Source organism: Poecile atricapillus, chromosome 15, assembly GCF_030490865.1.
Source record: "Poecile atricapillus isolate bPoeAtr1 chromosome 15, bPoeAtr1.hap1, whole genome shotgun sequence".
Taxonomy (NCBI): domain Eukaryota; kingdom Metazoa; phylum Chordata; class Aves; order Passeriformes; family Paridae; genus Poecile; species Poecile atricapillus.
Window position 1 is genome coordinate 1,367,729 of NC_081263.1, and position 13,720 is coordinate 1,381,448.

General features: G+C 55.4%; 2 protein-coding genes across 2 annotated transcripts in view; one reads left to right on the forward strand and one right to left on the reverse strand.

The window, feature by feature from the left end:
• The window catches only part of NFATC2 (nuclear factor of activated T cells 2), a 74,051-nt gene extending 72,678 nt beyond the window's left edge, over positions 1–1,373 (reverse strand). The window contains exon 1 of the mRNA XM_058851006.1: positions 1,175–1,373. Coding sequence (XP_058706989.1) covers positions 1,175–1,331 — 157 coding nt within the window. The 5' untranslated portion in view covers positions 1,332–1,373. The remainder of the gene's footprint in view (positions 1–1,174) is intronic.
• LOC131585157 (collagen alpha-1(I) chain-like) lies at positions 1,330–7,939 on the forward strand. The gene is made up of 2 exons (XM_058850969.1): positions 1,330–2,357; positions 7,036–7,939. Exons 1-2 carry the CDS (start codon positions 1,330–1,332, stop codon positions 7,937–7,939), a joined length of 1,932 nt encoding a protein of 643 aa, XP_058706952.1.
• The last annotated feature ends 5,781 nt before the right edge of the window (positions 7,940–13,720 follow it).

Consider the following 13,720-nt stretch of genomic DNA (forward strand, 5'->3'; position numbering starts at 1 on the left):
TATGTGGTTTGAAGATTAAACTTTCTACCCCACACCTATGTACGATTATGTCCTGTAGAACTTCCCACCTAAGGCTTCACAGCAGCACTGTTTACTGTAAAGATGTGAACACACCAGCATCTGAAGCTTTCACTGACATTCAGTGTATTTTCACTAAAATTTTCATTAAAACTGTTAACCCCTCCCCATCGTGGATTTATTGCAGCATGTTTTGATCTACATGAAACCTTGAAAGAAAATTCAACTTTGTCCAGCTGCTGACATGCACCATCCCCACTCAGCTTCGATGCTGGTGCACATCTGTACACTTAAACAAGGACAGAGAGAATAAAACTCAGCAACAACTCTCCATTTCACTAATGACACCACGATCAGGCCTCAAAGGTCTCCTCCTTTAGAGGAACACAACAGCTCTGAGATGCCCCAGGGAAGCACCACCTCTCCACCGTGCAGAATCAAAACCAAGGTATCTTAGAGACGATATCCCAACACACCATCCCTCTGGGTCCTCTCCTTCGGCTTTGTCTGGCTTACACAAGTCTACATTTCATGGGAAGCGTCCCTGTTTGGTACCACCAACAGACAGAATTACCATTTAGAAAGTCAGGGAACACTTGTCACTGCACTTCTAAGTATCACAGCATAAGCTCAGAAAAGCGGAACAGTCTGAAAAATCTTTCTTTTTCCCTCGATTTTAGCTGCAGCTGCCGGTGTCCGTGCCGGAGCCAGCGGTGCCCAGCCCGCTGCCATGGCCGGCTCGGGGTGCTCGGGAGCGCCCGGGGCAGGAACGGGGTTGGGGGCAGCGAGAGCCCCTCTGCATCCCTGCTCCATCCCTGCTCCATCCCTGCTCCGTCCCTGCTCCGTCCCTGCTCCATCCAGGCTCCATCCCCTGCTCCATCCCGGCTCCATCCCTGCTCCGTCCCTGCTCCGTCCCTGCTTCATCCCGGCTCCGTCCCTGCTCCATCCAGGCTCCATCCCGGCTCCGTCCCTGCTCCGTCTCTGCTCCATCCGGGCTCTATCCCGGCTCCGTCCCTGCTCCATCCCGGCTCGGTCCCGGCTCGGTCCCGGCTCGGCCACCGAGCTGCCCGGGCAGGCACCTGCCGGCCGAGAGCCCCAGGCGGTGCCGCCGTGCCCCGAGCGGCGGCCGGGGGCTCCGGGGCGGCTCCTCACCAACCTTCCATCGGCTTCAGGTAGTCGTAGTCGAAGAGGATGGAGAAGTCGAACTCCTCCTGCGGGCTGCCCGGCGGGGCCATGCCGGGGCCGTGCCCGGGGCCGTGCCCGGGTCCCCCCTCCTGCGGGCCGGGGTCGGGGCCGGGGCCCGCGGCGCTCATGGCGATCCGGGAGCGGGAGCCGAGCGCTCCGAGCGCGGGGAGAAGGCCGGGAATAAAGCGAGGAAACCCCAAGAAATGCCCCGGCTCGGGAGGGTGCGGCGGGCGCGGGGCCCCGGGCGGCAGCGGGGCAGCTTCCTGCTGCTGGCAGCACCTGCGCCGGGGCCGCCCCCGGGGAGGAGCCGGCACCGGCCCGGGAACACGGGCACCCAGCCCCGGCCACCCGGCACCGGCCCGGGAACACGGGCACCCAACCCCGGCCACCCGGCCCCGGCCCGGGAACACGGGCACACAGCCCCGGTCACACAGCACCAGCCCGGGAACACGGGCACCCAGCCCCGGCCACCCAGCACCGGCCCGGGAACACGGGTACCCAGCACCGGCCCGGGAACACGGGCACCCAGCCCCGGTCACCCTGCACCGGCCCGGGAACACGGGCACCCAGCACCGGCCACCCGGCACCGGCCCGGGAACACGGGCACACAGCCCCGGTCACCCAGCACCGGCCCGGGAACACGGGCACCCAGCACCGGCCCGGCCCGGGAACACGGACACGCAGCCCCGGCTACTCAACACCGGCCCGGGATCACGGATACCCAGCCCCGGTCACTCAGCACCGGCCAGGGAACACGGGTACCCAGCCCTGGCCCGGGAGCACGGACACCCAGCCCCGGCTACCCAGCCCCGGCCCGGGAACACGGGCACCCAACCCCGGCCACCCGGCACCGGCCCGGGAACGCGGGCACCCAGCCCGGGCTACCCAGCCCCGGCCCTGCCCGGGAGCCTCCGGGAAGGAGCCCTTCGGTCCAGCATCCCCACGCCGGTGCCCCGCGGTGGGCACGGCCGGCTGGCCCGCACACAGCCCCGCTCTGCCCAGGGCTGCAGGGCCCCGCCGCTCCCGGCAGCGCAGAGCTGCCCTCGCCTTCTGCAGGCTTCGAGCATCCCTCGCCATGTGCTCCCGCCGCGGGCTGCGGGCTGGCTGCTCGCACGGGATGGCTTCTCCTGCCTGGAGACCTTCAGAGGCGTCGGGTCCGTCGGGCACAAGGTCTCTGTTCTCCTCCTGCCTGGCTCACAAACAGCGGTTCAGAGGATGGGCGCTCGCCGCGTTCCCTGCTGACCCAGGGCGCCCCGGCCACCTCCTCCACATTGACTCCATTCATGCCCTGTTCTCCTGGCCCTGCTCGGGGTGCTGGTCACTGTCCCCCGACAGTCTCCAGCCCTGGGACGGCTGCTCCAGCCAGCAGTGACTTCACTGTGGGTAACTGGGGGCCCTGGCTGTGTGTGCCCAGAGCATCTGCGGTCAGAGGGCTGTTCCCTCGCTCACCTGCCTGTGTGGTGCCCTTTGTGAGTGTGCAGATGGCTGTCATCGGCTCTGAGAGTTTGAAAAATGCTCCTAGTCTGTAGACAGGGCAGGGAGGCAAAGGCAGAGGGACCGAGATCATTAAAGAAGTATTTTGGTGTTTACTTCAGCTTGTTTTTATTTGCTAAGCCTGTCAGCACGACGGCATTAACTGCAAGACAAATCCGACCCTACGTTCCTTGCCTAAGGTCACAGAAAGTCTGTTTAAAGCACAGATGAAGCAGAATCTCTGCAGCTGGGCTTGTAACCTACTGCCTTTCTCATTAGTGTGTCCAGCCAAGGGACGGCAAATTGCCTCCTCATCACACCCTTTTGCTCGTCCAGAGGACAGGCAGTCCGAGTTTCCCTGCAGTTTGCAGGCAGGTTTTTCACTGGGTTTCTGGAGAAGCCCGGTGCTGGCTGGTCCCCTGGAGCACAAACAGCACACAGGGGCTGACAGGGCCCTCGGGGGCAGCCAGAGCTGCTGTGAGGCTGCATCAGGTTGGGTGGGGAGCAGTCACACCCGAATCACACCTTGGGGCATTAATTAGTTACTGGAAAGTGCCAGGGGATGGGGAAAAGTGACTGAGAAAGGGCAGGTGAGCCTGCAGTGTTCACTGAGGTGTTTGCAGATGCTGCCTCCCCTCGGGGAGCCTGTGCTGCTCTCTCCAAGGGCCTGATTTGTTATGAATTGTTTAAACATCTATTAAACTGAATTGTTTATATCTGTTGTCCAGTGATCCCCTCCATTTGCTGAGCACTGGCCTTTTATCATTGGCTCTTCTATATGAAATTCACTAGAAAAACAAAATATACTTGCTGATCTTGGCTTAGCACTAAAGAGAGCTGTCATCCTCACAGCTAACACCACACGCAGCACGACTGGATCAGTTTCATTAGCCACAGAAAGAAATGGCACAAACAAAAACACTGGGCTTTTTAAGTGAGATACAGGTGATGGGCAGGAGGGCGTGGGGAGACAACCCCGACTTCTGCTAAAGCTCTGTCCCATCCTTTACTTCCCAGCTTGCCTGCAATCTGTTAGGCATGTGAAGTTTCAAACTTAGCTACTCCTAGGATTAGTAACACTCCACAAGTGGAAAAGGTACCTTTTGCTTTCCAAGAGGAGCGTGCCATGCGAAGGAGTTTCGCTGCTAACACACGTAACCATCGATTCTGACTCTGGCCAGGAGTGAGGGTGACAAGACAGCACTGAGAAAAGTGTTAGAGAAATCAAGGAATTAGCTCAGCTGATGGGATCCAGGGTTTTTTGCCCAGCAGACAGCTTGACAGATGTGAAGGAGCAAGAGCCCCCAGGCTTTAATGGAGGGTGTCCCTGCAGCTCTCAGGGCACACGAGGACACGGTCCCACATGGTCACAACCTACAGGAACAAGAGTTTCCACGTGCTCTGAGTGCACAGAGATGGGAGTTGGAACGCTCTGGGGACTGGGTTTCAACCTACCTGTGTGTCATTTCGAGCAGAAATGCTACAAATGCACAAAATACAGATCTGGCCTAAATATTAGAGGGGCACGAAGCCATTGGTGGGTGCAGGCAGCTGCAGAATTCAGCTCAAGTGACAGCTGTAGTTTCTGGAGCCTTCCAAAGGCTGAGTGGAGTTTAGTCTAGACCCAAAACAGGCTCTTGAGCCCACAATGAAAATAAAACATTATAAATTGTTTAAGTTTCAGCTGTTAATAACTACATAACTGACAAATACTGCCCACAGTCTGTCATTAATAATTACTGGTGAAGGAAAGGCAGGGAAGCTCCTAGACTTAGACTGTGGGCTCTTCAGCCCAGTGTATTCACTCAGAATCATCATCCAAATCAAAGAAGAAAACCCAAACAACGTGACAAATGCTTCCCAAAGCTTGATTTCCATTAGGGCTGGAGTTAAAGGCTGCAGCACAGTGTCCAGTGACCAGAAATATTGCTTGGTTGTCCTAAACCTCAGTCTTTTCCACATCAGACCCTTCCTTTCTCCAAGGATCCTCTTCTCCTGTGTCCAGGATCATGGAGACTGGTCCCAGCTCTGCCTGGGCTCTCAGCAGCCACCCTGAGATCTGGGAGTCAGCATTACCCTGGGGTGTTTTCTATAAAGCTGTTTTCATGAGCCAAAAAGGTGTTTCAAGGGCTGAAGCAAAGCCTGTCCTTGGCAGCATTAACAAAAATTGCAGCCACGTATGCTTGCAGCAGGCTCCACACAGAGCAGAACTGGAAATACACTGTGCTGCCATTTCAGGGAACTGCAGAATGGAGGGAGTCCTTTTCCACAGAGTTGGATCCGTGCTGGCCTTTGGCAGGGCTGTACTTTAATAAAACTTTAAAAGAATGTGAACACTGGACTACCTAGGTACTGGGGGAATCCAAAAACAAAGCTTAAAAGAGCACTTCTAATGTAATACAAACTGTGAGTTACAGAGTACTTAAGGTATTTCTCAGTGTTTAAATGCACTGCCAATATAACTTCTCATTTACTATTTTCAGTTTCTATTTGTACTGCCCCACTGTATTCCCTGCACCAATAAATTCACTGATGCAAGGGATCAGAAGATGCTCTGAGATAAAGAAATTTCATTTGATCTCACAAATGTCTGTGCTAATTATTTTTTGTCCCACATGATACATAATTTACTCTGGATCTCTAATGCTGCAAAACTTTCACATTAAACTTTTTAAAAGAAAAAAGAGGTAGAGAAAAGCGGATTAAGAAAGCTGCATGTCTATTTAGCTGCTAAAACTCAAAGAAAATATGAGTCAATGCTGTCTTAAAAATCTAAGTGTTCTAATGGTGGATGTGGCAGGCATTAGAAATTTAACAGGCAACTAAAACTTGCACATGGACTTAATCCAAGGTCTTTAAAATGAGCTCAGACTGTGAGTGACTGCTTGCTTGGTCTGGAGTGTGGGGAGTGTTATTAGAGAAAAAAAAAGGAGGGAGAGAGAAGGGAGAAATATCTGGTAGTTCCTTTCAGAGGCACACACACACACACACACACACACACACACTACTTTTCAATTTTGGGGTCAGGTTGAGTCAGAGATATTACCCCCCAATTTCAAGCTTCAAGTGGTTTGGCAAGAAAGGACAATGGAAAAATTGCTCATATCTCCACGTTCCCATTAAGTTCTGAAGTCTGCTGGGCAAACCAAAGGAATGCACATATCATAGTTTAAAAAGAAAATAGATTAGGCCAGTAGTGGAAAAGAAGTTCTAGGATATTATTATCCTTGGCTATTTTTTAAAAAATGAGTGATGAAATTTCACTTAGAATATCTACTGGAATATTATAAAAGAGTGCTCCAGTTCTGTCAGTGTCCCATCTGTGAATGTGATTCCTGCCCTGCACAAAAGACTCTGGAACCGTTTGCCGACTGTAGCTGCAAAGGCTGGCAGAGAGAAAGGTCGGGGGACAGAGAATTAACAGCTGTGGGACCCCAGGATGACACAGGGACCCAGGGGCACCTGGGGAAGATCTCTGATCTCTGCCTGAGACTTGCTGAAGCACAGCTCGGGGAGCAAAGCAGCTTTTTGCTGGCAGGGTGTTTGTGCAGAGCCTTCATTCCTCATCCTGAGCCTGCTCCAATCATAAAAGGGGATAAGGGCTTAAAATTATTAACACATCATCATTTACACACCCTGCATTAGTAAGACTCCAACACTTTGTTGTGGGTGCAGGAATCCTCCCAAAGGCAGAGACCGATCCCAAAAGTGCCATGAATTATTAACCCCTTGCGGTTTCATGCTGCTTTTTCCTTCTGGAAATGTCGGGAGCAACCTTGTGACACAAAGGCAAGTCTGGGGCAGAGCCTGCTGCAATCACCCCTGCACCACTGACAGGAGCAAGCATTTGCACAAGGCACAAATACATCCTGGGGCCAGGAGCGTGTTCTTTCTGGAGCATCTCAAGGCTCTGTCGTGCAACTGATTGCACTGCTCCTCTGGCCACTGTGGTCTCAAATATTCCGTCTGGAAATGAAAAGAATAAATGAGTGCTTTTCATCCTGGGGCAGGCAGAGCTGCCCAGCGCTGGGAGGGTTGTGGTGCTGCCCTGTGCTTTGATGCTCTGCTGTCCTGCAGCAGGTGAGATCACTGACAGGGGCACCAAGCCTCCTCTTCCCCTTTGCTGCTCTGCAGCAAAATAACTTCCACGGGCTGTTGTGAGAGTGACTAAGAGCAGCTGGAGCGCTCAGGAGAGGGGGAGTTTTGTCTGGAGAAAGCCGAGGAGACACGAGGCAGGGCCATGGCCTGATCCTAAGGCGGTATAAAGCCACTCGAGAGCCTTTCCATTGGCTTGTCCGGGAATCGGAGCCCTCGGACGATCCCCTTTGGGTGTAGGTGTTAACGCGTGTGTTTTGGCAGGTGCCCGGGGAGCTCGGCCCGGCAGGAGGAGACAAGCGGCCGCTCCCCAGGGCCCCTCCAGGGCAGCAGCGCTCGCCGCGTCCCCCCGAGCCCGCTCTGCCCCCGCGGCCCCGGCTCTGACTCAGCTGCGGGCGGGGGAGCCGAGGATGGAGCGGCCCGAGGGAAGAGCCCGATGGAAAAGCCCTTCCCTTCTGCACCTCCCGCACCTCCGGCCCCTTCTCCCCGCAGGGGCAGCGCTGTCACAGCCCAGCCCACCCGCCCGGCTCAGCGCTCCGAGCGCCCGGGGGAGCGGGGCAGCCGGGCTCGCTGCGGCTCGGCTGCGGTGCAGGAGCGGGGCTGCGGGCGGCGAGGGCACCGAGCATCCTCCGCCCGGGCCCGGAGAGCCCCGGCCGGCATCGCCCCGAGAGGAGCCCCGTGCCCCGCTCCGTGCGAGCCGAGCCCGTCCGCCTCCGCAGCCCGGCCGCACCTTGCCCTGCCCTGCCCTGCCCTGCCCGGCTCACAGCCCCGCCCTGCTCACAGCCCGGAGGATGCCCGAGGGAACCGCGGCACCCCCGAAGGCTGTCCCTGTCCCCCGGGCAGCGGGACAGCCGCGCTGCGGAGGGGATGGCGGCTCGGGCCGGGGCTGACAGCGGGGCAGGCTCCTCCTCTCTCCGCGTTTAACTCTTGCCTCGTCCCGCGGCCCCGCACGCCGCCCCCGGCCCCGACCCCCGCCCGCAGCACGGCCCGGCCGCTCCCCCGCCCCGCGGCCACCGGCCCCGACCGCAGCCCCGGCCACCCCCGGCCACCCCCGGGGACCCCCGGGCACAGAGCCCCGGCCCCGCCCGCGCTGCCGCAGCCTCCGGCGGGCCCGGGGCAGCCCGCGGCGCCCCGAGCCCCCGAGCCGGGCGGGCGGCGCAAGGGTTAAGCGGCCCGGTTAGTCAGCGAGGCTCCCGGGGTGATGGCTTGGAAGAGGAGAGTCCCTCTGGCTGGAGTTTAAAGGAGGCAGCTCCAGACAGATTTGTATCGCCGCGGCGGATCGCTTCAAACCAAAGCAAAGCTAAATCCAGCCCGGTCCCTTCCCCGAGGGCCCTCTGGCCGTGCCCCCCTCCTGCCCACCCCGCCGGGCAGCGGGCTGGGGCCGCGGGCCGCACCCGGAGCGAGCCCTGGAGCGGACAGACACGGGGACACACACACAGCACCCAGACGGGCAGCACTCACACCCTACCTTGATCCATAGACCTCATGATGTGGTGGTAGTGTACCAGCCTGCAGGCAGTTTCTCGCTGCATCGGGAATTTAAAAAAAAAAAAAAAAAAAATCTATAACAGAAAAAAAAAAAAAAGGAAAAATAAAAATCTCCTTTAAACCATCTTCAAGCAGTGCCGCCCGGACAGAGGGAACCCCTCTTGCTCGCCTCCTCAGTAAGGGTTTGGAGGTGCAAAGAGGGATCCGAACTGGGCTGAGCGTGTTCCTGAAGTGAAGTCAGTTCTCTGCTCTGAGATGAGGGTTACTAGAGAGGGAAAGGCCACTTCCTTCCCTGCTCCGAGTGTTTATAGTCTTTGAATGCTGTAAAATAACGGGATTCCCTCACTGTTTCCTCCTGTTTATCCCAGTGCCATGGAAACCCCTGGATCGCCTCCATCTCCCAAACTGAGGGCTTTCCTGCAACTTCACACTCAGGAATCCATGACGTCTCCCAGCTCCGGGCCAAGGCAGCTCTGCGGCTTTCTCAGTCTGCAGCACAAGCACTTAATTGTTGAGCAGAAAGTTAGAGAGCGAGTAAGAAAGAAATATGGATGATGTTAAAAATCCCAGTGTGTGCTTTTTAAACAAAACTTGCAGGAACTGCAAAGCCTTTCAAAGCAACGCGGCTTCTGTGCAGAAGTTTTCCTTCTTCCCAGCAGAGACAAGCTCAGGCTGCTGCTGCTTTTACCTTTGAATAAATCATTCAGAAAAGCGAAGTCCCCAGCTTATATTTATGTCTTTTAAATTCACCAGCACTCTATTAATACCCATCTTGTTACTGGCACAGGTTTTGGCTTCTAATTACCACTGGCTCAATTCTTCATACAAAGACGAAAAGAAAAATTAAGAATAGGTGAGTGTGTTTAGTGGCGTTCCACAGACCTCTCTCTGTTCCTATTTTTAGATCGATTTAGGAGAGGAGCAACCCCATGGATTTCCACTGATACACGTGGAGCTTAGCAAGGGTGAAATAACCAAGGAAGCCTCCGAAACCAAGACAACCCGTGTGTGTTTACATGTCCTATGTATAAACAGGAAAATAAAGCAAAAGAAAACAGGAAAATAAAGCCGGGGATGTCATGAACTGCGGCTGTCTCACAATGTATGGTTTTCACTGGTGTGTGAGGAGCATCTGCCTCTCGCTGCGGCGCTGGGCTCGCTACCTCCTTGCGACTGCACTTGCACGGCGCCTTTCCCAGCAGGGATGAAGGGCTCACATATATAAAGCATTCTCCGGGGAGGGTGGCAGCTCTGCAGCCCCTCGGGGAGAGCCGCCGGGGTCAGCCGGAGCCCCGGCTGAGTCACGGCAGCCGCACTTGGCCGGGTGAGAGCGGAGGGCTGCCTGGCACCCGCCCCGCATTTCCATTTTTCACTCCCTCGCTCCCCAGATCGACTCGAAGGAGGTATCGCAATCAGACTTTCTGCTCCTCGCGTTTGTTGTCCTGCAGGCTAGCAACTGCAGGCAGCCCGGGGAAACTCAGAGCACCTCACTTTCCTATCCTTTGTCATCTTTGGACACGTCGGGGCGGAAATACCTTCCCCAGCCCCGCGGGCCCGTTATGCAACCGGCTTCCCCCGGGAGCCCCGGCCCGGGGACCCCGCTGGCCACCGCTCCCCCCGAGCCCCGCAGCGAGACCCCCCCGCACCCCTCGGCTCTCGGGGAGCCTCCTCGGCAGGGCTGAGCATCTCTCCCGCCTGGATGTTCCTGCCTGAGTCCTGGCATGGCGGGGAAGGGCCGAAAAGCTGCACCTGAGCTCCGGCTCGTACCTGGAGGCTTTGCCCGTTCACAGCCTTCTCTCTCCACCAGAGAGATCCCGCAAAGCCTCGGCAGCGGCTCCGCTCCCAGGAGGATCCCGCATCCCCGGCACAGGAGTCACACCTGAGACCCCACATCCCTCTACACAGACGTCACACCTGAGAGCCTCATCCCCCGGTACAGGAGTCACACCTGAGACCCTCATCCCCTGCACAGGTGTCACACCTGAGCCCCGCATCCCCTGGTACAGGTGTCACACCTGAGCCCCGAATCCCCTGCACAGGAGTCACAGTTCAGTCCCCGTATCCCCTGCACAGGAGTCACACCTGAGACCCTCATCCGCTGCACAGGTGTCACCGCCGGCTCTGAGCGCATCCCCCGCCGGCAGCAGCATCACCGGAATCGCCGGATTCCCCTTTGGATACAGTAAAGGGAAACCGAGGTTTCCCAAAGCTGCTACTTTGCGTGGAGAGCAAAACGACTTTAATTAATTACTAGCCGGGAGAAACAAGTAATTAACGCAAGTCGCATCTCCTCCCCGCGGCTCCGAGCATCACCCCCGTTAGAGCCGCACCGGGAGGCGCAGAGCGCGGCCGGGACGGGGTTTCGGGCCCGGGGGCAGTGAAGAACAGCCGGGATGGGGCAAACCGGGGGCGAGCAGGGGGGTCCCAGGAGCCGGGGGGGCCGAGGGCACCCGGCCGTGCCAGGGGGATCCCGGAGCGAGCGGAGAATGGGCCACCCCGACGGAAAGCTCGGCCTCCTCCCACGCGGAGCTGCCGCGGGGGCGCAGCCCGGGCCCGCGGTTCTGGGCACACAGGTTGGCTGCCCTAGGCTGCAGCCTCTAAAAATACAATGTCTTTCTTTTAATAGCTCGGCTTGATCGGCTCCCGCTAGTTCACATGACAGGCTTTTCCTAAAATATCTTCTTCCACTAAGTTTTTTCCAACTTAAAACTGCTGAATCCTGCTACCCAAATTAAACTCAGTGCAACGCGAAAAAAAAAAAAAAAAATAAATAAAATAAATAAATAAAGAAGTGAAAGAGGGCTGGCGGCTGCCTCCGGACTAGCATTCCCCAAACCAGCATATGACACAACTGTAAGATTTCCAAGGCTTTTGGAGAGTTCAGCGAGAGAATCGTGTCCTCCACTGGCTGCAGCTTCCCCGCTGAGTTAAACTTTCCTGACGGAACCTTTCTCCATCTGGCCGCGGCTCCAGCGCGTTGTGAGCGGCCGCGGAGGAGAGGGGGATGTAGTTCAAGTCTTATATAACTGTGCAAGCTGGATGCGGGGGCAGAGACTTTCCCTAGAAACGAGAGATTTTTATATATATATAGTTATTTTTAGCTTCCTTTTTCAAAGGAAGGCCAAATACCTCCGACTTTCCTTTGCTTTCTTATTTTGGTATCACTAAGGGATTTTATTTTTGGAGGTAAGGAGCTATTAATAACTAATATTTTTAGCTATTTATTCCCTCTTTAGGAGAATACTTCCTCTTCCTTTTAGGGGCACATTCTGGACTGCATCCCTACCCCCCAAAAACCGACCCAGCTGCCCCTCTGGGATGTGCCCAGCGGGTGCCTGGCTTTGGGGACAGGGGAGAGCCGCATCTGCTGGCCCCGACCCCGAGCAGCTCCCTGGCTCGGGGGATGGATTTGGAAGCTGAGCTTGTCCCTGAGCACAGCCCGGCCGGGCTCACAGCTCCGTGCCCGGCAGGGGAGAGCTGTGGGGCTTGGGGGGTCCCGGGGGTCCCGGCCCCGGGGGGATCCCTGATTTCCCCTGGCAGCCGCCCACAGCATCGCCCCGCCGGAGGATGAGCCTCCCTGCCCGGCTCCACGCAGGCATTTGGCAATAAAAACGATTATTTTTTGAAATTATTATTATTTCTCATGCTCTTTGGGAGATAAGGCATCAAGGCTTCCTGAGGATGTGCTCTCAGGCCATTGGGGCAGCTGCCTGGATTTTATCATCAGAGACTTCATGGAGACATCTCTGTTTTCCACTTGCAAAAGGTATTTCAGTCTCACAGCAACAATAAGCGATTTTGACAAAAGCTGCTCACCCTTCCAAAGTAAATACTGCTCTGAGAGTGTGCCCTCGCCCACGAGGCTCCTGGAGCAGCCTCCACACGTCCCAGCCGTGCTGCACAGCGGGGCTGGGCAGGATTCCCACGCTCGGGCCGTGTCCTCACTGCGCTCCCGGAGCTCAGCACAGCCCCGAGGTGCCCAGCTCCTGCCATTTGGCACCTCCCTGCCCTTCCCGGCCACTGCTGGAGCATCCTCACACTGTGGGACCTCTTCAGGCTCATTCCTGACCGTGCACTCGTCTAAATAACTGTTAATAATGTATTCACTCTCTTGATTGAGTTACAGAGTGTCTGATCCTGTACTGAGCTCCAGAGAATCCACCCACACAGAGCTCTCCGGGTCTGGAACCAGAACTGCTTGAATTTCCTGCAAATAAGAACTTGCTTTTCATCTCCAATTGAAAAGTCTGCTTTGGGAAGAGGTCTCCAACCAACAGCCATGAGTGAGAGATGCCAATTCTTCTACTTAGCCCTGGATTTTCAGGCCCAGCTACCTGGAAAATTCCCGTTATTGGTTAATCAGGATTAGAACCGGCTCGTGAACCTCCTTCCCTTTGGATAGTGCAGGAGGGAAAGGGGGAGGAAGAAACAACAAGGCCAGGCTGTGCAGGTCCAGAGGCACGAGCTGGATCCACCCTGGAGCTGCTGTGGGCAGTGCCCATCCCTGGGGCACAGAACACCTGGAATTCTGTCCTGCCTGAGCCTGCCAGGGGAGCTGGGCACCACTGAGACCTCAGCTGCACACCACAGCACAAGGAAACATCTGCTCCCTCTGCCACCTCGCTCCCAGCTCATGGAAGGGTCTATGGAACGAGAACATCATTAATTAACCATTTTTTTTTTCACACAAATTGAGAGAGAATTGTAGTTTAGGGTGATATTCTTAAACCTAAAGACAGCCAACCACCCACTGTCAGGGCACTGGCAAAAAGCTGTATAAATTGATAGCATTGATTTCAGTTACATTGAGACATAAGTTGGTTTAATAATAAAAAAAAACACAAATTAATGAAGTTAAACACCTGTGCATTAGGTTCAGGATGGAAACACTGATGCAGTCATTCATTATATCATATGATGGCTAAACTAAATAAAGATTATAAAGAAAGGTTATGACTGTTTAGAAAAGGTGGCTTTAGTCCTTTCATATCAGCGCCAGGGCAAGGGAATCTGATATTATATCCTGAACAGAATTTACAATTCATTACTGGGGCTCTGGCCACACCCGGCAGCTAATCTAGAATTTCACACATTTAATGAACTTCATACTTGAAATATGTGGTCTGTAAAATCTGATTTACACTGTTGTTAAAATAGCTGGCGTTTGAAAGAGAATATATTTTAAACTATGTATTTGTGCACAAAGTTTGTTGTGTTTTTTTTTCCTTTCCAAAAAACCCCAAACCCAGTCATTAATTCACCCCAACACATATAAAACCTTCCCCACAGTGTAATTCCTGCTGCAGTATTTCTTTCAGCACCTCAGATTTACTCCCCACGTTTCTTTAGGGGCAGAGAGCCCCGGTGTGACCAGAGGCACTTCAGCCCCTAAGTCAAGCTGACAAGCCAGCCCTGATGGAGAGCAGGGGCTGTAATTAGTCCTTACCTGCCACCTCTATAA

Bases quoted from the DNA above. Each gene is read 5' to 3' on its own strand.
- LOC131585157 (XM_058850969.1), top strand. From the start codon at position 1,330: ATGGCGATCCGGGAGCGGGAGCCGAGCGCTCCGAGCGCGGGGAGAAGG. The intron at 2,358-7,035 runs GTCCGTCGGGCA...GTGTTTTGGCAG, and splicing joins GAGACCTTCAGAGGCGTCGG to GTGCCCGGGGAGCTCGGCCC.